Raw genomic sequence first — 25,740 nt, 5'->3', positions numbered from 1 at the left:
AATACATCTGAAAGATCCACCCTCGCTCATCACCCCTCAGATCACATGGAGAAACGTCATAAAAATTATTTTATCCTGAAAGCAACAATCTGAGCGGTACTGAAGAATCCGCTGATAGTACATCTGAAACATAGATGCTATTGTAAACACTCTCACTTTCCGAGAGTAGTCACGATGCCACTCTTTAGACATCATTCAATTCGAAAATCCTTAGAAACAAATCATTAGCATAACGCCCTTAAATGTCGCAATTCTCAACGTCGACAGCAAAAGACAGAAGAAAACGTCGCTGAAATCAAATAGATTGTTAAAAAAACAGTATTGGGCCAAGGAGGAAACACTGGGGAATTCATAAAAGTGAAATTTATTTATCGACAAAAATAAAACCAGGTACTATCCTGGGAGTCCATCGCTGAAGATGGTGTGAAGCCGAAACGTGTCTGAGTGAAACGAAATAAAAAAGAATAGTCGGATACCTTATATTTTCCGATAAATTTGAAACGTACTGAATCAGTTGATTTTTTTAATGGTCACTTTCTCCCTTTTTGAAGTTAACAAATAACACAACAAATAAAAAATAAAATATTGAATTTACTAGACAGCGAATTGAAAAGGAGGCATTGCGATTGAACCCCCAACTCATCGTGAACTGTTTTCTATTATTTCTCTGAAGGTTTGTTTCCTAGATGTTTTGTAACCGTGCGATGCGTGACTGAAGTTCGCCCTGAATCAATATCCTAAGGAAAAGCATAAGCTCAGGTATTGGCACGAAGGACTAGGTGACGGCATCCATTTATGGTAACAGAATCATTATTTGCGAACCCCCGGCATGCAAGACCTCGCCAAGTCTCGAAACACCGCAACTCATTTACTGCTGTATTTAAACGCTAATTGTCGCTATAGAAAGAAAAAAAAAACAGAAGATTAAAAGTTACAAAGGAAATAATGGAATTTACCCTGTAGTTTGTCTAGATTCTTTTATGGATTGTTTCATAAAAAGGTTTCAGCATATTCAGTGCACTTCCTATTGTTAACGTTATGAATTAGGGGTGGGAAACACGACTCTTTATAAGGATCGTATCAAAACCGCTCACTCAGTGAATGAAGCAGTTCTTTTTCCTAGCTCACCGCTTGCGTTCACCCATAATTCCATGGGAAACTTTGGTGGGTGTTTCGAATTTCGGTGTCCCTGCGCCAGGGCCAATCGTAAATGGTGATTGTATGAATTACACGGTTGTTATATAAAAGAAATGACAACTGTACATCCTTTCTCGTTCTTTATTATTGCCAATAAAAAAATAATTTAAAAAATTAAAAATCTTAAAAAAAGAAGTGCAGGAACGAAGAGCTGTCAGAGCGAAGAGCTTGGGAACACCCATTTCGCTAGATGAAAGTACGAAATAAAAACTAATGACACTGTCATTTAAGATTTTAAACCTAAATTGACTGGAAACGTTTCCTTCACCAGTATAAAATTATATTTAGAAAAAGTGCGAAATATGTTACAACAATTGAAATTAAAGTACGTTTATTCTAAACAGAAACTAAAAATAATTACAAGCCTTGATTAGAACTAAATTGAAAACTTTGAATCAGCAAATTAAAACAATCTCCATATGGATTAAAACAAATCATAAAGATACTTAACACCAGCTGAAAACAAATATCTGTGTAAGGAATTTCGCAGAAGAAAAGACAGTGATTAAACCCAGTAGCAAGAATAGAATAGGCTTAAGGCAATTTCCGTTTTATCGGCGTATCCTTTCAATCCCAGAACCAGTGCACTCATATCCACTAGTGTTGTATTTCCCCCTAACTCACGCCTCTCCGTACCTTTGATCCTTAGATCGGTCCCGTTGTCGTGGGGGGTGCTACGTGATAAGCTATAGGTACGAAATATATAAGAGCTGGAGGAGTAAAGAGCTGAAGGAGCAAAGAACGGTCGAAGAGAAGAGCTGTAGGAGCGATGAGTTGGAGGAGCGAAGAGATGTAAAGAAGGTCGAGCACTAGGTCGATGGGGCGGCGCGGAATTGTGAAGGTTCTCACACTATGTAGAAACCGCTCTCGGCCGCGTTGGTCGAATTTTCCCCCTCCATCTGACTAGCTCTGCAGTTTAATGTTGATTTTGCATTTCCAGGAGTCCCCACGTCACATTCGTTGGCTTCGTCTTACAAATATGGCGTCCGAGGGCAGCCGAATATACGCAACGATTTCCGACCGCCCCGGCGCACACTAGGTTCCAGAAGTCTGGCAACTTCCTCCGGCTCCGCGCCGCGCCGCCCTAGAGGGTAGTGTGCGGGGTTACATTCATTTCAATCTATTCTTCTTGGGGGTAGGTTCCGCGCCGCGCCACCGACCTAGTGTGCGCCCAGCTTAAGAGCGAAGAATTGTAGAAAGCAAAAAGTTGTAAGAAAAAAGAGCGGTAGGAGCGATGAGTTGTAGGAACAAAGAGATGTAAGAGCGAAGAGCTGTAGGAACCGAAAAGCTATAGGAGCAAAGAGCGGTCAAAGAGAAGAGCTGTAGGAGCGAACCGGTGTAAGAGCGAAGAACTGTAGGAAGTGAAAAGCTGTAGGAACTAAGAGCGGTAGAAGCGAAGAGCTGTAAGACGCGAAAAGCTGTAGGAACAAAGAGCGGTAGAAGCGAAGAGCTGTAGGACGCGAAAAGCTGTAGGAACAAAGAGTAGTAGAAGCGAAGAGCTGTAGGACGCGAAAAGCCGGAAGGGCGAAAAGAGGTAGAGACTGCAGGAACAAACGGGTTGAAGTCACTTGTCATATTACTGAGTGGTGGTAAAGACAAAATACGAAATTGCGCGCCAATCGCTGAAGAGTCGGTATGGTAATGGAGTGGATATATGAGCTACCGCTCTTTTTTCAGAGTGGTTCATCGGTAGTTTCCCGGCGGGCAGAATGTATAATTTGTCAATTATTTTTCGACAGAAAACCACGGGGTTAAATGAATTTATAAATTCCTTTAATAGAAAGATCATTTTTACCAATTAATTCTTAAACGGAAAAACCGTCGAGGTGTCATCTTGCAAATTAATCACTTTTATTGGGTTAATAATTCTCCTCAGTTATTAAACGAGCCGACATCAAAGTCGGTCGAGACTTTTCAAGCCCTTTGAAGTTGCCTGAACACCACAGCTCGACTACGTAAGCCCAAATCGTCTAATTAGTGACTTATGGCTAATTTATAATGTGTACTCATTGCAGTTGTATTCTATGTAATTATTCTGCCAAGTGGCTCTACTACTTTTAGTGGGCAGGTACTTCTAAGTGCGAGCATCATTTGGTCTTTTTGCTTAATGCGTCATCGAGTGATCCAGTCGGTAATGATAGGTAGTTGCTAGATGGGTTGCTTTTGCTGCAAAGATAGGCTCAGGATGTGAGAAAAGGTCATATGGTGTTAGGGTGAATAGGTATGTCAGCGGTGAAAACGAGCTGGGGCTTGTTGTCTGAAACTTTTATTTATTATTTTTATATTGCCTTGTCTGGGAGAACCTCATATTTTATTACGAAGTGCAAATAAGCTTTAAGATTTGATTATATATAAGAATATTGTATGGTAAGGTTGGAACGTCCTAGGAACCAGTATAGTTGACTATACCTTAAATCTATTTATAGATTTTTTTTGTATGTGGTCTTTCCATATCAGCTTGGCATCTAGGGTGACTGTATTGGATGATAGCCCCTTGGAGGGTGATTGAGAGAATATGGTACACTTTTTACATCTATAAACCTAAGATTTAGTGATTTGAACTGACTGAGCATGTTCTCCATTTTTTGGCCACAGATTTACTTTGTTGCAGAATTGAAGAATTTTACACCGCTGTGCTGTGTTCAAATATTGCAAGTTGTACGCTAACTATTTTTGGAAAATCGTTGGTGCCAAATAATTGGTCTAGTATCCTCTGCCCCTTGGAGTACTCCCGCATTGATTTTTTTTTTGTCTGAATCTATGAATAGTTTGGTCGGTCTATAGGACACTGTATATCCGACACAAACACACACACCACTCAACCGGTTACGCTAATAAATACATTCATTCTATATGGGTAAAACCTCAAATGCGGCTTTCAATCAGAAATACTTTTAGATTCACGAGCTTCCTAATATCTGTTAAGAGATATATACTCCCTACAAAAGATTCTTAAGTTTTGAAAAATGGCAAAAAGGAGGAAAATTCGAAAGGTTAGTTGAGATGGGAAGTTGGTGTCCGAGTGGATCGAAGTCACGTTAGCTGAAGTGGTAGAGCAGCGGCGTATTTAGCCGAAGGTCGTGGGTTCGAATCCCGCTTGTGACATTGACTTTTTTATCTCAACCAGAACCTTAATTACTTAAAGTCTATATTATCTGGTCAAATATTAAGTTTATTAACAGTAAATGTTAAAAGAAATACATTTACATTTGGCAATACTTAATAAGAGTTATTAAGTTAGTCGGAGCACCAAGAAGAGAATCTATCCAAGTCCGTTTATTAAATTTTTTTATTATAGCTCATTACTATGGAATAGATTTTTATGAAATCGGCAATGTGTAATAATTTCGAAGACTTGAAGGACGAAATTACGTCATTGATTCAAGAAACATACCGGTCCCAAGTGGAATCTCCATAGGGAAAATCCCATGAAGCAATAAATTAGTACGAAATGCTACCCCTGAACTTAACTTTCATACATCTATCAGATAAGTAGGTCTTAATCCGACGAACCACCACATAATGAAATCTCAGACTGTCAAACTTGGGTAGATGTAGATGTAATAGTCGGGGTGTAATATATTGCGCCCTTTAAGAGCTATTGTATCCCCCGTTCTCTGCCTAAAGCACACCGGTGACTTTTATTTCATCAAGGCCCGGTTTCAATGGATGAATCTCTTCATGGTCGCATTGTACATCCCAAAGCAAGTGTAGCACCGCAGTTTGTTAGTAGATGTGTTGGTGTCTCCTCTGCCCCTTGGCAGAATCTGCATGTGCCGTCTTGGATTATTCCAATCTTCTTTAAGTGTCCATTTAGCTTGTAGTGTCCTGTTAAAAATCCTATTACGATTCGCAGTTTATTCCTGCTTCCTTTGACACATTCTGTAATTTCTTTTCTTCCGAAATTTGTTAGGTGATTCTTGGATTGCCTGTGTGAAATGAGTGAATTCATTGTTCCTTCATTTTCTTTTTGTCCTTCTGTCTGAGATACTAGTTGATAGTGTGGGTTCCTATGCCACAGAAGGGTTTGGGTCCTATCAGCGGTGTAGCAGCTCCTTCCCTTCCAAGGGTGTCCGCTTTCTCGTTGCCTTCTACTCCCATGTGTCCTGGGGCCCAACAGAGACTGACTTTGTTCTGCGTACCTAATATGTTTAATTTGGTTTTGCAATTCAACACCATCTTTGAACTAATGATATTTTGGCTTAGTGCTTTGGTAGGTGCTTGTCTATCTAACCTGATAGCTATGTTCTTGTTTTTGTACCCTTTAGTCAAGTTGAGTTGAGTATATCTCTCGATTGCGTGAAACTCAGCTTGGAAGATTTTGGTGTATTTTCCCATAGGTTCTGAGTATTTGGTTCGAGGACTCCTACCCGTGTACCTTCTTGTGTGCTAGATCCATCTGTGTACCAGAAGATTGTGCCATTCTTGAAGGAGGTGTTTTCCACTCGTTCCCATACTTTTCTGGTTTATTTGGAAGTTTTGGTTAAATTCAATAATCCTGTGCATGTCGTCTATTGGAGCCATGAGTATCGGATGGTCTCAACTTGGGTAAAAGAATACTATGATTCACGGAATCAAAGGATTTAGCGGCATCGGCATAAATTGCATTCACATGCTTGCATGCAACTAATGCATTAATCATATATTCCTTATACACCACCAAATTTGAGGCCTTAGAGCGACCATGCTGCTCATCGATCAACAAGGGTCTACAGAAATCAGTTATTTGAGATGAAATAATAAGTTTTGGTAAAGACCGACTTGTCACAGACTTCATTCTGGTAGAGATGTAAAGAAAATTATCTTTTTCGGAATTCTGCATCGTAAACGTTTAACGGGAGAAAAACAGAAAGCAAGTATAAAACCTTTTCGCAGCTTTCAAAACGATGCGGGATATTTTTCCATTCCAGTGCTCGGTTTTAAATTACATAGAACATCTCGGTGCGTAACGTTTCATCGGAACGTTTACCCCACGTGCTTTTAGCCGATACGATCCTATTTACAATTGACGATATCATTATTGCTTATCCGTTATCAAAAGCGCCTATCAAGTTTCACGATGGAAAAACATTTCGAACGTGCAGCAGGAATGTGCCGACCCAGATCCGGCCATTTTACATCGATTGTGTAACTGTGACCCAAAAGTCAATGTGCAAAAACGTCAAATTTCTCCTCCTTACGGAAAAGCATGTGCAAGAGTACTGCTGGCAATCAAGCGGGTATTTGGTCTTGGGTCATAGCGGGCGTAGAAAGGTTACTCGATGTGTCTCACATAATAAGAGCTTGTCATGCCTTGGCTCCATACAGAAAGCTCGTAGGCGTGCCGGCGGATTCAAGCATGGTTTTCGGGAACAAGATCGAGTTTCTGCGCCCCCTGTTCAGCATTTTAGAGGACATGGTTGTCTTTATGTTGTATATAGATCTGTTTTATGTGTTTTGGGGTTTTGTGTTTTGCCTGAGTGGCTGATGGTGAAATCTAGCGTCACTATCGCCCCTCCATCAGTGTGTTTAGGGTCAATGGCGGAATATTTATAAAAGTACTCCATCGTCTCTAATTTGCTTATTGCTTACTGTTGTGCGCAAGTCGGGAGAAGAATATCGAGTAGTACGTAGTAGGTGAATTTCTCTGAGGTGTCAAACATAGGGCCGGAACATCGGGAAGTGACAACCCTTTGGAGCGAAAAAAAATACTGCCCAGTATGTCATCAAAAATAAGTATGTAGATTGTTTATAAAAGTTTAGAAGATGTTCCCTTTAATCCTCGGTCTTTCAAGCTGATAAACATTCTATCAATATTTGTGCCATGGAAAATCTTCAAAAAAGTCGCACTAACAAAATCCTCATAATATCAAACCATCAAGCAGCCATTAAGCATTAGCACGTAAATGCATTCAAAATCTCCAAAACCTGGGAAAATATAACCTGACAATGCCCGTGCTTGGCTACCCAGTACTAAACGGTAATAAATAAACAGACGAATTGGCCAAAGAAGGAACTGCAGAACCACTTGGAATAACAAGAAAAAACACCCTCCATTTCAGCATTGTTCACAAAAAGTAAAGTCATGATTTAAAAACCCAAAAGTGGAATATTACTACAGTTAGACTGGGTTACTCAGGGGAGTGATAGGTACTCCTTCACAACATCGGTATATTCACCGATGACCAATATTTTTAGGTTGGGCAATGAGAAAAAAAACTGTCACTCACTTTCAATGGATACTTGATCTCAGACGATGACCGGGGAAATGATATGTGACTGGAGTGAATAGAAATCTTGCAACAAACTCAGCAGTCTGGTTCATTGCTTTACAACTTTTGAAATATATTACTTTCTTTTATAACCATGTAAAGACTATTACTATTTACCTCAGACAATCAACGGAAGAAAGCGTGTGCTTTAAAAAATAATAATAACGCTTAAGAAAAGAAAGGTAGCATCCTGGAATTATGTGTTTCAGCTCTAATTTATGCTTGACATGGTGTCTCACTTAGACATTCTTGGTCAATATAAAATTCTAAAAACTAAGGAAAGAAGCTTGGAGGGAATTATAATAATGGATAAAATAAGGAGTGAAAACATACTACAGGGAACTTACTTCACCTTATCAGAATGATTGATGGAAGATGGACTAAACTAGTCTCCATGTGGACTTAATAAGAATCTCCAAAGATGGAAAGAAGTATCTTTAGTAGATAAAGAACCATTGGCACACAATGGCACACGACAGGAAAAAGCTGGTTGAAAGAATAACTGTGTTTATTTCTTTCAAATGGCTGAGAACGAAATCAGTTTAATTGTAAGACTAATTAACAAAAGTTTTATTATAAAAAAAACTAAGTAAAATAGATTGACATTCAGTGAAGTTAAATTCATCAGAGGATGGCGAACAAGAGAGGTCAATTTTCGTATGACCCAAAAAGTGCGGAATGCCCCCCTCCAAATATCGACCCGTAACGGCTAAGAATGAATAAATATTTTATAATACAGATCTGCATAAAACAGCTATTATTCTTTCTGCTTAGAGCGCAATGGAAATCTCGTGAGAGTGTGGCAGTACGATGGAAACGAGTTTTGATCCAGATCGTAGCGTGTTATTTGGGAAATCGTGAGGTTGCACATCAAAAATCGGTTGCCCAAGTCGCCGGTTAACATAGGATTAAAGACATTGAGATTGTCAGTTTCGTCCTACTAGACCATCTTCCTCTCCCGGGGCAATCTAATCTCTGTAGACCCAGCGGTCTTAGGTTCGATTCCCACCGTCGCCCCTGAGCTTTCTGATCCTTCCCCAGCAAAAATTATTCTGTTCGTTAACATACTGGCTTGGTTAATGAAGTAGACAGAACGTCATTAAAATTCAGTTGATAAAGAAAAGTTTATTGGTGGGCTGTAGTGTGGGTTGTTTCAATTGTACTGTCGGTATGGAGATATTTTAGTTTATTCATGGTAGCCTATTTGTAGTTTTTTTTCAAGCTTGATTCAATGTTGTCTTATCAGGGACGGTTACTTTTTTGTCCCGGCGTTCATGGGTTTGATTCCCACTGTTGTCACTGTAATTTCTGACTCTTCTCCAAGTCAAAAAAAAATTGTTCATTAACATATGTTTAGATGTATAAGTTTTAGATGTATCGACCACTTTTTTTAACAATCTGAATCTCAGTATGGTCTGGGTTAAAAAGCAAATTCAATTTTTATCTACCAAGCTTTCGACCTGTTTTAAGATCATCATCAGGGCCTACATTAATTACAAATGATGAATACATATTAGTTCAGTTAATTCAACCATCATTATAACTAAATAGATCCTATAAAACAATCTTAAAAATGTCTACATTTACATTGACATAATTTGGTTTTTAATAAATACACTATTGTAAACTTATTTTATTTTTATTTTTATTTTTTTACGAGGGTTCGCAACTACAGAGGTTGTATCAACCCTCGGGGTGCCGGTGTTTTTGAAAAAAGACCATTTGTAAGTATGTCGGGTATGAATACAGGGCCGCTGGATTCGAACCCGGGACCTCTACGTTACAGTGATGAGCGCCGTGTCAAGGCCTTAAACCGTTGCGGCCACCGACGGCACCATGTAACCTTATTCATTTATTAAAACCTATTTGTGTCAATTTGGAGACTTTTTTTATATGGTTGTTTAATCTATATAGTTGTATTGTTGTTAAATTAGCTGTACTAGTATGTATTCATAATTTGTAATTAATATAGGCCTTGGTGGTTTATGGCTCTATCATCGGTGCGCAGAAGTTTTAATTTATTTATGTTAATCTCTTGGATTTTTTTGTCATATTTGTTTCAATGCTGTCCCCTCTGGGTTAATGTTTTTGGTTTTTTGTTTTTATTTTGTAGTGTTTTATTGGTGTTAAAGTAATATGAGTTCTGTGATGTACATTTTCCTTTTTTACTCGTTTTTTTAGAATTTCTGAACCCTACCCCTCCACAAGTTAAGTCCCCTAAATTATATTAGGATAAATAGTTATGGTATTTTTTATCAGAATGTTTCAAAATGTTACCTATTTAGTTTCAATAATTAACTTGAACTATTATTAATTTGTGTACCTAATTGTTATTTATTATTTGAGTATTAAGGTTTACCCAATAAAAAGAGATAACTCTGAAACGGTCGCCATTTTCTAAAAGACGCACTTCCAGTTCGTCATTGCCATCTTGATTCTAGTTGGTTAATACACATAACATGCTCTTTACACATACATAATTATACAAACATAATAGATACAATATCTTGGTGTAGGAAAATAAACATTTTTTTATGATAATTTCATCTGTCGCATGTTATTCGTCACGTATGTGGGTACTGGGGTTTAAACAATAAGACGACATTTGTCATCGACAACTATTTAATTACAGACTCACTTCCACTTCGTCATTGCCTCCTTGATCTTAGTTTGATAAAAGCCTCACTTCCGTGTAAACGTCATGTACTTTATAAGTTTATTAGAAATTTACAGATAAAGATTTTCAGTCTACAACAACCTATTTATTCCTCTAAAAAAATGCGAGAATATCGTTTGATATTTGTAGCAAATAGACGAGTAAAATATTTGGAATAGTGTCAAAAAGTTTACTGTCTTGTACCCCATTACCCCAACCTTAAACGTAGATTTTTCTGTATACGATTTACCTACTTTTTTTTATTGCATATACAAAAAATTTAATAAGTAAATAAGTGTGTTGTGAACAGAGATAAGATTGGATAGAATAAAACAAGAGTAGAATGGCATAAATAGAGCGCTCTCCTATCTAATGAATTATTTTTATCCGTTTAAATTTAACGTTAGGGCCGTGTGTTGCTGAATAAATTCGCGGAATCCAGAAAGATCAACCGATTTGTTTATCAATTAGTGTCGTACATGGAACATTGCACTCGTGTAATGTAAGCATGGGTCGGTTGAAAAGCGATAGAACACAACAACCGTCAATTAACTCATCAGTGGATGGAAGATCGCTCGTCTAGTTCCAAAATTGGTTTAGAATTGACTGTCGTCTATGATCCATGTCCACCTGGTCATCGTGGATTAAAACTAGTCTTTTTTTAACCTTTAGGAGTTCATTTTAAAAACATCTTTTTATTTGAAACGATTATCGATGAAACGAAATCGATTTCGATCAAACTTTTCAGTAGGAATGGTATAAGGTAACGGCCTGGTCTGTGACTATCGGAGAGGCACATGGAAACAATTAAACTCAATAAATTGTGAGATTTCCTCATGGGATCTGCGAGGTAATAAACAACCTTTGGATGTTTTGTTTAATCTTTTCGGTTCATTTTTTTTCTCTCTTTTTGATTAAACGCACGTCCGGGACTACACTAGGTCGGTGGGGCGAGGCGCGGAATTGTGAAGGTCCGCACACTAAGTAGGAACCGCTCTCGGCCGCGTTGGTCGATTTTTTCCCTCCATCTGCCAGCGCTGGGTTTAGTGTTGATTTGGCATTTCCAAGAGTCTCACGTCACAATTGTTGGCTTCGTCTTTACAATTATGGCGTCCGAGGGCAGCCGAATATACCCAAACTCAACGATTTCTGACCGCCCCGGCGCACACTAGGCCGGTAGGGCGGCGCGGAGCCGGGTTCCAGAAGTCTGGCAACTTCCTCCGGCTCCGCGCCGCCCTACCGGCCTAGTGTGCGCCCAGCTCAAGACTATTACTTAAAATTTGCAAAGGATTAAGGCAAGGACGTTTATTGGTGAGTGGAGGTTTGGGTTGATTCGATAACCTTTCATCCCTATTGTCGATGAGCTGAAGTTTTAGTTTATTTAGGCTCCGAGTTTTCTTGACATACTTTGTTTAATAGAAATGATGAATGATGGAGTGCGGTGTTCAATCCGTGTTTTAAAAAAGATTGCTTTGTTTAATGTTGTCTTATCTGGGACGCTCACTTTTTGGCCTAGCAGTCGTGGTGATTTAGTGATTTCCACCCTTGAATTTCTGATTCCTCCCCAAAAATATTCCGTCCATTACCAAAATTATTGGCTGGGCTAGAAAAAAAAAACGTAGAAAACGACTAAACTTAAAAATTGCAAAAGATTGAGGTTAAGGTATTTATTTGTGGAGGTTGTCTAACAATTGGATAAACGTTAACCGTTTATTGGTCGGCGATGGTGTGGGCTGGTTCGATTGCTTTTCTTCTCTATTGTGAATGTGCTGAAGTTTTAGTTTATTTATGCTCTGAGTTTTCTTGACATGTTTTGTTTAATGTTGTCTTATCTGGGACGTTTACTTTTTGTCCTAGTGGTCGTGGCTATCGTAAGGTCATCTTAGGTTCCACGTTCTACCATAGCTTGTGAATGTCCATTGTGCTCTAAGATTTCTATTGAGGTGGGCATTCTACGCTAATCGTCTGTCGAGGACTAATCCTAAATGATATTAAGAATAAGATTAAAAGGAGTCGGCCTCTTTCCGATGTTGGTTTACTGTGCAATATCAATATCTGACAGATGACTCTGGATTTTGCGGTGTCCAGTCTGTAGTCCTATTGTCATTATAGTACACATCCTAGATTTACCAGTTTTCGCTTGTTTCCCTGATGGTCCTTTCATGAATTTTTCGCCTATTTGGTCAGCATTCGCATTGAAACGATGACATATTTTTAATCTTTCGTCTGATGGATCTTTTATTTGGCTATTTGGTATGCCGCGAAAGGTTCAGGGCCGATAGGTGTCTTCATCGAACCTTCCTTGGTCAATTTATCGACCTCCTCGTTACTCCTGATACCCAAATAAAGGTAATTTTGGCGTTATACCCAGTATCTGGCAGGGTTTGATGCAATCCCAATTGGCTGTGGACTTTACTACCGATTGCCGTTAGTGCTACTACTAGTTGTGTGATTTTTTTGAAATGCTTTATTTCTTAATTTCGGTGGGTCAAAAATTTCAGATTCATCTTCTATTTCCTGATTAGTAGCAAAATTGTTCTTACTGTATTACAGGGTGAGATTAGTTCTATGATTTCAATTGAGAATGTTGTACTGGGAATTTTTTTAATCATATCCTACATTTTCTACAGTTTCAGCGACAAGTGGGTCAAGTCGTAAGATTCAGTTAATTTTAAAGGTTCATGATTTTCACAAAATCATGCGGCGTATACAATTTTGTGGCGAATACATTTTTCCGATTCACTCATAAGTATAGCTTCCTGAAGTTTTTTTTCCATGTGCTTAACTGGATTTTCACAATTTTCGATTTATCCCACTTTTTCCCTGCAACCGCAGAAAACGGAAGTGGTGGATTTTATAATAATGAGTATATTACAAGTGAAACTAGATGAGAGAAAAGGTGGAAGTTTTCAGTTCACCAATGTGACGTCGTCATCGGGGAGTGTCCGTACGATTTCTGAAATAAGAGAGGACATACGAAATTGGGTTTTATGTCACTCTACAAATGACGATCAATAATAAATCAATAAATATCAATCAATGAAATAGCGTTAACGGAATGGTTTCTGGTTCACCAATATGACGTCATAATCGGCGAGTAATTTAACTATTAATGAACTAAAAACACACAAATAAGTTCATTAATAAAGATAAATAAATAAATGAGAGTTTCGGACATTTTCGGTTCGGCAATAAGCATAATAGGATAAAGCATTTCATACAATTTCAACAGCCAATTAGATGTCTGCTGTGTGCCCTTAATGTTCGTTTTCACTAGGTTCTTATTAACTCATTTCAACAGTTCTTAATATCCACCAAGTGATCAAGAAGAATAAAAGGGAAAATAATTTTACAATTGCGCTATAATAAATGCAAATATAATATTTTCCATAAAAGGAATTTCCGTTTTATGATGATTCCCCAGTGTTTTTATTCTAGATTATCATAAAATTATAAACCAATTCTAACTCTCTGTTTTTGAATATTATAATAAGGGATATTTTTTATGTTTTTGCAATGCAAATGAGACTTTCAGACCCCGGTCTGCATTGGTTGGTCGGCTCGATGGCGTAAGCCTGGAGAAAAAGCGCTACCCTTCCAAAGGGTTTGCTAAGCTTTTAAAGAGGTCGTCAGATATTCAGCTCAACACTCACCTGTTGTACACTTGAACTTCCACTCACGATCCCACAGGACCAATTTAGAAGGCTTTCCGCAAGAAATACAAAACCCTCTCTTCTACCAAAGAAGGAACTTTTCATTCAAATCTTCAATGTCCCCTTCGCTTACAAACAGGACGCATTACAGCTCTTATTCACACACACATGCACACTAATATAAAGTTAAATTGAACTTCTTTTTGTAAGATTTAAGCAGTCTTGCGTATTAACCCACCTTCCGACTTTTGTATCTCTCTCGTGAAATATTGATCTTCCGAATTAATGCAAGGTTTTCGTCCTCGAGCCATTTTGCACCTTTCAGTTATCAATCACAGTAAATATTAATTCCATGTTGTATGTTTTGTTTTTAGTCTACGTTCATCAAACAAGAAGAGATATGCAAGCAGGGTCATAAGATGTACTTTATTTTCTAGTCGGGTTACTTTTTCCTAGTCAATTCATAGACTGCCGGTAAATGTCTCTAAGTAATAGAAACGACTAAATTTAACAATTTTATTTCTTGCGTAAACAGCATAAGGGAGAGTTGACAGTCTGGGGTTTTAACTTTTGACGTATATGTTTATTCACGTTTTGAGATAAGGTCTAACGGGACTTTTGTTTCAGGTATGGTGACATGGTACCGGAAACGATAGCCGGGAAGATTGTCGGCGGTGTATGCTCGCTCAGCGGTGTCTTGGTGATAGCTCTACCTGTACCTGTGATCGTTTCCAACTTCAGCAGAATCTACCACCAAAATCAGAGAGCGGACAAACGAAAAGCTCAGAGAGTGAGTAAAAACTGAGATATTTTGAGAAAAAAAGGTTTATTCTCTATTAACAAGGGTTTTCTCAAAAGTGTTGAAAAACCGTTCGTCTCGCCAAGATCAGCCTTTCTTAGTTTGCCATTTTTTTTTTTAAACAATCTGTACATTCAATTTCACTCCAGAATATATCAAATCGTGTTGCTTATTATAAGTTATTAGCGAATGTGAGTCGTGTCGCTTTTAATTTCGTACACCTATGCACTATTATATTATGTGTTCGTAGATGACGGGAAAGTCTATTGTTTTTCGGTGATTTTTAGGGCGCTCTATAGAATGGATAGAGTTTTATTAACTAAGTAGCTTCGGATTTATACTAAAATTGTACAATTTAACGAGATAATTACAATTTAGACGTAGAGAATCATGCCAAAGTTTTGGACAAAAACGGGGCATCCAGAATTTTTCAAAGATGGATGTAAAGCATGGGAGCATTCTAACTCCTCTGCTATTTGGTCTTTTCTTTAACAACGTGTAGAGACCCTTAATTACTGTCTTTAAAGTAATAATTTCTGAGTTTACCATACAATTTGAATTAACTAAGTAGCTTCAGATTTATACTAAAATTGTACAATTTAACGAGATAATTACAATAAAGACGTAGAGAATCATGCCAAAGTTTTGGACAAACACGGGGCATCCAGAATTTTTCAAAGATGGATGTAAAGCATGGGAGCATTCTAACTTCTCTGCTATTTGGTCTTTTCTTTAACGGCGTGTAGAGACCCTTAATTACTGTCTTTAAAGTAATAATTTCTGAGTTTACCATACAATTTTAAACTAACTATACATTCAATTTTAGTCCCAGAATATACCAAATTGTACTACGTTGATTCCGCTAGAATGATGACCTACTTTTATTAGGGAATAGGTGCGTGTTGGTTTTAAGTAGGCCTATGCATTATTTTATACATATTTGAAAATGACGGAAAATCTATTTTTAAGGCGGTGTATAGAATGGATCGATTTTTATTAACTAAGTAGATTCGGGATTTATGCTAAAATTGTGCAATTTAACAAGGAAACTAATCATAGACAATTATACCAAAGTTCGGGACAAAAATGAGCCATCCGGCACATTTCAAAGATTAGACTGGCGCATGGGTACACTCTGAACCCTCTCCTAAACGGTCTTTTTTTTTAAGGACATGCTAGAGACATTGGATGTCTCTAAAGTGTTAATTTCTGAGTTCGCAAAAAAAAAAATTAACAATCTATACGTTCAATTTCACCAAAATTGTTTTACGGCCAAGAATTTCCGACAAAAATATGTTATCGCTCAGTGGAGACGGAAGTGGGAAAAATTAATTAAAAAAGTAAATAAATACCTGTTGGACATATATGAAAAGCAAGGTTTTCAACAAATCATTATATTTGTTAAAAACGAAACCCAGGATGGATAATTAAAAAATAATAATAAAAGTCCCCAGCACCGAAGAAGAGAGGAAAGTCAAAACTTAAATGATTTCAACTTACCCTGAAACCACTAGAGACCTCAAGGAGTGGTCTCTACAACAAAAAGTAAAATAAAATACTCTTGAATTATAGAAGAAAAATGAACACTTTTATTAAAAAACATTCGAGCAAAACTATGATATCCGTTAACAGCTAATTAAATTACAAAAAAAACCAACAATTGTGTAAAACCAACAAAACGACAAAAACCTAACATACTATGCGTTCTGAGCTACTTAAGGACTAACATTAAAAAGATACTGTAGAAAAGCGTCCAAATTCAAAGATATACATAATTTGTTTTTTCTACGTAAGGTATTGGTTGAGATTAAAAAATCAGTGTCACGAGCGGGATTCGAACCAACGACCTTCGGATAAATACGCCGCTGCTCTACCACTTGAGCTATCGTGACTTCGATCCTCGCGGACACCAACCTCCCATTTCAACCTACCTTTCGAATTTTCCTTCCTTTTTGCCATTTTTCAATTCTATCAAATTGCTTTTAATGTTCTCTTCAAGTGTAAATTGAGTGTCTGATAGAGGTTCGAAAATAGCCGGTTCTAAATAATGAATTCTAACCTTGTTTTTAATGTCAGGATTTAATAAGTGGATAATGTGCGTACACCAAGAATGAAGGGTGATATTGTTGCCACAGATAAATGTTTTATTTTTAAATTTGTTTATCTCTCTCCAGAGTACACACCAACTCTCCATCTCAACATACAACCTTTCGGATTTTCCCTCTTTTTGCCATTTTTCAAATGTCGTATAATCATGATTCGATTCTCAGCGACTTAGGAAGTGGCCACGGGAAGCTGTTTAGTGAAGTGATACTTCTTTTACTTATTAAATATTAATTCATTTACGTTTTAGTAGTCAATTGACCAAGTTACTTCTTTCAATTGCCTCAACCAAGAACTTACATAGAAAAAATAATTAATTGAAAGAAGTAACTTGGTCAATTGACCACTAAAACGTAAATGGATTAATATACATTTATATTTTATTTTCTGGTGGCGCTGCTGCCCTTCTCCATGTCCATCCGAGGATTTTCCGGAGAGCCTTTTTCACCGCCCCGGGCTCCTTATTCAAGCCCCGAATCCTTTTCCGAGACCCTTCCTGATCCCTCCGCCCAGGATGGCCTCAGCTGCACAAGAGGAGGAAAATCCGTCGCCTTTTCCCAGGATGATTTCATCGCATTTCATTCACTGCTCTAATTAATTACTAACTTTATGCACACTTGATTTATGGTTAGCAATCAAGCTTTTTCTTCAAAATTTGCACACTTTTGATTAAAAAATAGTTACTACTATTACTAGTTAAATTTGTAAACACCTAAGAAGATTCCAGCAAATTATTTAAGGGCGCGATTGTGATCTGACATTAAAAAAAAATATTTAAGAGTTGTGAAGAAGTCTATAAAATCGGTTTAATTTAAAAATGAATATTTGGGTAATAGCCTAAGGTTCATGGGTTACTCCTCGTCGCTTGCGTGTTCGTCACATAATGGTACGAGTACCAGAGAATGCGAGTGAGATTTTGACGAGGCCCAGAGAAGGGAGAGGGGAAAATGGAAAATTTATGGCTTACCCTTATATCCACATGGGATCGGGGATGCCAGTGATTTCCGAGGGGCTGGGGTGGGATTCGTGGGATTTTCGCAGTGCCCGATCTCCCGGTTCTACTCCTACTCCCACCCCCGCAAAGCTCGCGATCGATCCAACGGAATTCTAACTCCGACATTCTCCTGAACACCTGCTATCTTTAATATAAAAGATTTTTTTTTAATCGGCCTTTTTCCATTTCGAAAAATGCACTTGGATTTGGAGAAAAAAATATCTTTGTAAAAATAAGGGTCTTATTATACTCTTTTGTACTTGGAATGACAACGAATAGAAAAACAGTAGCCATTTCCGTGATGCGATCAATTCTTTTATGAAACAAAAGAAAACGTTTCGTTACAATAATTACATTGGAGCTGTATGCACACTTCTTCAAATTTTCCTCTTCCTTTTTTAGTTAGATCTATTAATTCACTAAATGTTTTCTCCCCTTCACAGAATGTTTTTGTTAATTATAAATTTTTTATTTTAAAGTCTTTATTTTCATGAACTATGCATAAGATAAAATAGCATAATGTTATATATTATTGGGTTGTCCGGAAAATAATGCAGGATTTTGGTATTAAACAAAAAAAAAGAAACTAGTTACTTTAAAGCAATGTTCTTTAATCAAAATAATTTCCCATACTCTCAATACATTTCTCCCAACGTGTTGGTAACTTATTAATTCCGTCTGAGTAGAATTCAGAATTTTTAGAATTGATAAAGTCAATAAATGCATTTTCCAGTTCCGTTTGATTTTTGAATATTATGTGTTGTAAGTAGTGGTCCAGGTGTCTAAAAAAATGGTAGTCAGTAGGCGAGAGGTCCGGAGAGTAGGGTGGGTGAGGCAAAGTTTCATAGCCAAGCTCCAATAATTTTTGTGACGTTACACGTGACACATGTGGTCGAGCGTTGTCATGCAACAAAATGGGCCCTTTCCGATTGATCAAAGAGGGCTTCATTACTGCCAATTTCTGATGCATGGTATTAATTTGGTTACAGTATGATTCAGCATTGATGGTTTCGCCAGGATTTAAGAAGCTGTAGTGTATTAAACCAAATGAAGCCCACCATACCGTAACCATTACCTTTTTTTGATGAGTTGGGGGCTTTGGAAAATGTATTGGAGCTTCTCCTTTGTCGAGCCACTGTCCAGAACGTCTAGTGTTATCGTAGAGAATCCACTTTTCGTCACATGTAACAATTCTGGCCAGAAATGGGTCATTTTTGTTTCGACAAAGAAGTGATGCACAAACATCAAAGCGCTGATTTTTTGGCGATCGTTTAATGAGTGTGGAACCCAATTTTCGAGTTTTTTCACTTTTCCAATCGCCTTGAGGTGGTCAGCGACGGTCGTTTTACTGACTTTGAGTTGCTCTGCAAGTTCTCGAACAGTTGTTTTGGGGTTTTCTTCCACCACTGATCGCAGAACATCATCATTAAGAGAGGAAGGCCTTCCACGACCTTCTTCATCTTCAAGGCTGAAATCTCCCTCCCGAAATTTTTTAAACCACCTTTGCACAGTGCACTCATTAACACAACCCTCGCCCCAGACTTGGTTAATGTTTCTAGCCGTTTGGGCTCCGCTTCGGCCGAGTTTAAACTCGTAAAAGAAAATCGTACGAAATTCTCGCTTTGACATTATAAGGATGACTGAATTATTTCCAAGTAGCGGAATGCTACAGAGGTAAACAAACAATATCATTTGGAAGAGGATTAATAAGTGTTGACATTCATACAAATGAGTAATCCTGTAAACGTAAACAGAATATTTTATATAGATTTTTTTTAATGAAAACTTAAAATCCTGCATTATTTTCCGGACAACCCGATAGCTTAAAGACAGTGTTTTACACCTATATGGGAGTCTTGATTTACTTAAAATTTCCAGCAATTTGAATTTATACAAACTGAAATTTTATCATTTATATTTTAGCTTATATAAAGAAAAAATTATGCTTTTTTTCGGGCATTCGACAGCTTGTTCATTTCAGCCCCGAAGCGCTAACAAAATACCGCTACACGCTCTATACACAATCACACCAATAAATACATTCATACCTACGTAATTATCGCAGTCATACTGTTTGGTAGATGGGGTACTCGATATTCCTATATACCACTTCACCATCAGCCCCTCCCCATTCACACCGATAAATACATTCACTCTTGACACAGAACCACAAAACACATAAAACAGATCTGTATGCAACATAAAAACAACCACGTCCTCTAAAATTCGGAACAGGTGACTCAGAAACTCTCTCCTGTTCCCCAATACCTTTCTTAAATCCGGCGGCATGCCTACACGCTCTCTGTACGGAGCCAAGGCACGACACGCCTTTATTATATGGGACTCATCGAGCAACCTTTTTCTGCATAATGGGCTTTGGCCAAGAGGAGGTGCCCGTGTGTCAACCGCGTATATAATTATTGATTTCAAAATAACTAAATTATCGTTTCTTACTTCTGGAGAAAGACAAATTGCAATCTCAATAGTTATGCTTGTTTACAATCACCTACCAACGCTGACCAGTTTTTTTCCATTTAGATACTCAAATATTTCTTTTCCATAAGTTGATCTGAACTTAGCCACTTTATCCTTTTTTGTGAGAACACTGGAGATAGAGAGATAAAACATGTCTTCCATAAACATTGTACATATTGGACAATTCATTTTTCATTGAAATAAGTTCTATGTAACATTTCAACATTCATTTTGTTTTTATGATCCATTTCATGGAATTGAAAGTAAAATGCTTACTTAAGTAGTTTTTTATTTGAATCAAAATCGAAATTCAATTCCTTATAAAATAGGTTTTTTTTTCATTGGCCTGAAAATCATTTATCAGGTCTTGTTTGTACTTCCCAAGTATATCTTTATATAATTTGTTAAACATTATTGGCCAGTCAGTTCATGTTATCAAAGTTTATGTCTGTATCTATATCAATGCCCAATTCATGAAAATTCTTGAACCAGGATAACTCTTTTTTTATGATGCGATTATCTTTGGGCATCTGTTATTCGACATGTTCTTAACTTTTATTATATAATTTAAATGTAGCTTTAGGCTGTGAAAGTAATTCAAATTACACTTCGTTTCCATGTATATAAAGGCAGGGGACATCCAAATAGGCAGGTGAAACAATTTTTTGATGAACATTCTTAGTTGCTATGATGTTTGTTGATCGACCTGCAGGTAATCTATGTGGAGTTTCAATCTTCATGGCGGTCAGTAGATAGGTGAAGAAAGGAAAAGACTAATTGTTGGGTTCACCAAGCTTTCGACAACTTATAGTGCCATCATCAGGGCTTCCCCAAGAGTGCAGAAAACGATTAACATGGTAAAACTATAGTAAGGACGTCTTGGGTTTAAGGTTATGAAGCACATGGCCAGCAAATTACATTAAACATGGTGAAAACAGTCATCTCTCTAATAAAATCCATATGATTGTGGTTTCAACAATTTTGTTATACTAGCAATTTCTTGTAAGTGACATTTATTATAACAGAGTATTTTGTCTAGAATTATAGCTATTTATGAAGACAGTACATAGGATTAAAATTAATATTAATTAAGCGACGAACACCGTAGCCTCAGGTTGGACTGTTATGTAAAAACATGTTATTAGCGAGATGACTGTTTTCACCATGTTTAATGTAATTTGCTGGCCATGTGCTTCATAACCTTAAACCCAAAACGTCCTTACTATAGTTTTACCATGTTAATCGTTTTCTGCACTCTTGGGGAGGCCCTGATGATGGCATTATAAGTTGCCAAAAGCTTGGTGAACCCAACAATTAGTCTTTTCCTTTCTTCACTTATCTACTGACCTCCATGAAGATTGAAACTCACATTCTTAGTTGCTTTTCTGCAGTGCCGTACCTTACACTCCCCAAACCTGTGCTCCATAGAATACTATGCTTGGCACGTGGTCTAAAACAACTTAATATGAGATAGGTTATACGATTTAAGTGTCTTGCTGCAATGATAACTGGAACATCAGGATAGCAACTGTAAGAACGATTTAACCACAAATCCAAAGCAAAATATTTAAATGCGCATTTTCCTATAAATTTAATCAAATTAGTTATAAAAATATCCCTTTTTTTATAATTATTTTTAAATATTTAAAAAGTTATTAATGCCGTCAATTTATCGAACGCAATAATGGATCTTCTATCTGATCAAACTGCACGTAAAGTTAACGCGAATAACAAAAAAAATTAAATGGGTCAAACACGAATATGCAAGATATCGATTTTAAAACTTTTCGATGTATTTTTTTAGTAATTTTGCTCGACTGCTTTCTGAATAAAGGTATAATTTATTGTTGTATAATTCGAGTTATTTATTTTATTTTAATTTGTTTATCGACAACAAAACCAACCAGGTCTCTAGTGGTTTCAGGGTACGTTGAGATAATTAATTTTGGTTTTCCTCTTTTCTCCTGCGCTGGGGCCTTATTATTATTTTAATTTTCCATCTTTGGTTTTGTTTTTAACAAATATAATGATGGCGCCCAACCATTTTTTCATACATGTTCAATATGTATTGATTTGCTTTTTTAATTATTTTTCCCACTACCGTCTCCACTGAGCGCCAACATATTTTTGTCGGATTTGAAGAGTAAAATGGAACGTATAGAATGTTTAAAATTTTATGGCGAACTCAGAAATTAATGCTTTAAAGACAGGCATCCAGTGTCTCTAGCACCTCGTTAAAGAAAAGACCGAACAAGAGAGGGCTCGAAACGTATCCATACGTCAGTCTAATCTTTGAAAAAGTCCGGATGACTCATTTTTGTCCCGTACTTCGGAATAATTCTTTGCGTATAGTTTCCTTATTAATTTAGTACTTAGATTGTAAAAATGTGTCCATTCTATGGAACGCCCTTAAATAAGAAAAAAACAATAGATTTTCCGTCATCTACAAACACATACACGTTTACATTCTAATAATGCAGAGGTAGGTATCAATTTTTTAAAAAAATATTGTGCTTACTACAAGCAAATAAGTTATTTATTGCCATTAATTGTGAATATATCAGTCGTAAAGTAAAAATTCCATTTTAGTAAGAAATGCAAATGTACCAATTAAATCCTTAAACTATATATTTTTTTTAATGTTGACCATCAGGTTGAATTATAAACCTGCAGCGTGGACATTTAAGATCATTTTGGTCGGTCAGGCTCGTTTTGGCTTTGGGCCATCATCACTGGTGGTTTAGTGTTTTTCTATATAGTTGGATCACTATTATATAACCGTCTTCAAACGTGTAAACCTTTGACCACTGACCTCCGATTTTTTCCCATTTGTTTCTACTTACAAGGGGAGGCTATGGAATTGGGATCACCGATTTTAATGGTTTACGATAGTAGATCGAAAAATATTAGACACGTGTCAGAGGTTTCTTGCCATGACCCTAAGAGAAGAGATTTTTTTAGTAATGTAAACAATTTTTTCTATAGGTTTTTCTGCCTTAAATGTGCAATATTTTCACCTAGGATAATAAATTAATATACAGGCCGTAATAAATGGAATTAGATATATAAAAAACCAAAGACAGCCCAAATATATATCCATGTTGAAAATACGAGACACGTGTCCAAGCGTTCTTGTAAAAAGGCACTCAGAAGCCGAAAAAAACCAATATTTTAATCTATTCAGATATTATTTTAATGGGGTTTTCTGCTCTAGTTGACAATGTATTTCAAGGTTATTATATAACTTTAAATGATTTTTTTTATATAGAATAAGAAAATGATATGCAGGGTCATATTAGATTATAAAATATTATAAATATTATATAAAACCTAACCCGTCCTTAACCATAACCCTGCCTAAGATAACCCGTCCCTAACTGTTCGCCAGCAACCAATTGCTTGTTGTTTGTTGCCAGCGAGAAAATTCCTCGTTTCGGCACCAACGGGAATGAATGAATAACGGAGATGTTAACGCTGCGAGAGCAGGCGAAGAAGAGACGGATCACGGAATTTAAAAAGACGGGGAGAGAGAGTTTCTGGTGAAATTGGAGAGAAGAGGATTAGTGATGGCAAACTTTGAGAGAAAGGGGTTGGAGATAGCAATTAAATGCGTTCCCAAACACTCGGTCATCCATAAAAGGACAATGAGGATCTTTACCATCCGTACATGGACCATGGCCTTACCGGACGTTTTGATTCTCAAGCTCAGAGATGGCGCACCTCCCCTCGCGACCGGACGTGTGTTACAGCCGCGAGCTTTGGTGTAGAAGCCGCCCCAGCCCCGAGGTGTCAAGACGGACCTCACGTCCCGTTTGCCCATTCCGATTGGTTGGGTTTACATTGTGCATCAGACCGTACGCCGCGCGTAAAGGGCTGCCCAAGGTGGCTGAAATGCACAGCCTGGTCTCCCACGCACTCCCTAGATAGAGAAGGCTACTCTATCTCCCAGAGTATTGGGGCTCCTCCAGCGTAAAAACTTCCGCTCCGGCCGCGGTTTTGTGTAGAGTGGAATTGCTAACCACCCCCTAGAGGAGACTGCCTTCGGTAAAGGACGCCATCCGTGTAGACTAGCGACTACTATCCATTCTCATCCGCCACTTCTCACGTATTCGAGGGACTCCGTCAGCGTAGTCTGGGCGTCCTCCATGCTATACGCTTCGATGGTCGATCTTTCTTATCCCGTGAGGCCGGGTTTATAACGATGGTCATATGCTAGTGCTTGGGCGAAGATCACAGACAGAAGAACAGCCTCTTCTCTAAGGCCTCTCTAGGAGCCTACGAATCCAATCCCATTGGAGCAGGGGCTGGAGTTTGGAACATTTCTGTTACCCCGTAGTACGCACACTACCCAGTCTATGCAGACAGGATCTGGTACCCTAACCCTCGTGTGCCTCTAATAAAGCACCGCCGTTCCCTGCCGGCCCAGAGGCCGACACGAATCCAGCTTGTCCTTTAGAGAGGTTGCCACGCTCTCAAGGCTGCACCATTATTTTTCGCCTGGAAACCCCCCTTGTTACCAAGGGTTGGGAGAGGTCGCAGGGAAGAGAGAAGAACCTGGATTGAGAAAGGAACACTTTCGTTCACTTGAACGAGGACTCGAGGCTCGCCTTTTCAGGCTGCGCCTCCCGCCTTGTCCACACTGTACCACCCATTCGATAGCAGTTGAAGCGTCACGATTGGGGTTTTCCTTAAGGACGACACGCCCGAGCACTAACCTTATACTAAACTTAACCTAAAGCTAACCCAGCCAACTTATATAATGCAAAAAGTGTGTATCCAGCATAATAAACATATCCATGTTGAAAATATTAGACACGTGTCCTAGCGTCCTTGTCAAGGGGTCCTAGGCGCCGAGAAAAAATAATATTTTACCATATATAAATAATACATAAAAATACTTTTATTACATACGGTTTTCTGCCTTAATTTTGGTATTATTTCAAGGATATTATATATAAGTCGATTTGTTTTCTATACCTAGAATATATAGGATCATATTAAATGATATTAGATACATATATAAAAATACCTACGCTAACACAACCAAACACATGCCAAAAATTGAGTATCCACACCAAAAATATATTCATGTAAAAAATCAGCCACGTTTCAGAGCTTTTTCCCGCTTTCTGTCTAGTTATGCAAGGTTATCAGTACATTTTTTTTAGTAGATAAGAAAATAATATGTACAATAGTATAACATGAGGTTAGGTATATATAAGACTAACCTAACCTAATCTGTCCCTAACCTTAGCCCTAGCCCTAACCTACCTCTAACCCTACCTAACATAGCCATAACTAACATAACCTAGCCTGTCCCAAACCCTAAACTCTGGAATGCAAATAAAAAGGAGTAATTTTTGAGGTGGATAGCCGGTGGAATTTTTTTAGTCTGAGATGTCTGGTTTTCCACTTAAAAATTCATAACCCGTCTGGTTTCTATCCAAATTCAAGGTTATTACAACCGTTTTTAAAGTTTCATTTTTCTTCTTGTATATTTGATTGACAATGATTAGATTTTGTGACTATAAATAAGAGAAATAAGAATGAAATAGTCCCCTAACCCAACCTAATTAAAATAATCCCAAACTAACCAACCTGACCCAACCCAA

At 37.6% G+C, this 25,740-nt stretch overlaps 1 protein-coding gene across 3 annotated transcripts in view; it reads left to right on the top strand.

The window, feature by feature from the left end:
- The window catches only part of LOC106672275 (potassium voltage-gated channel protein Shal), a 107,333-nt gene that overhangs the window by 18,350 nt on the left and 63,243 nt on the right, over nt 1–25,740 (top strand). For all 3 annotated transcript variants that reach the window (XM_014403578.2, XM_024228422.1, XM_014403588.2), the window contains exon 2: nt 14,385–14,547. In XM_014403578.2, the coding sequence (XP_014259064.1) occupies nt 14,385–14,547 (163 nt within the window). The remainder of the gene's footprint in view (nt 1–14,384; nt 14,548–25,740) is intronic.

This window comes from Cimex lectularius, unplaced genomic scaffold (genome assembly GCF_000648675.2).
Source record: "Cimex lectularius strain Harlan isolate CLEC.00 unplaced genomic scaffold, Clec_2.1 scaffold218, whole genome shotgun sequence".
NCBI classification, from domain to species: domain Eukaryota; kingdom Metazoa; phylum Arthropoda; class Insecta; order Hemiptera; family Cimicidae; genus Cimex; species Cimex lectularius.
This window is presented reverse-complemented; position numbering and strand designations above follow the sequence as displayed.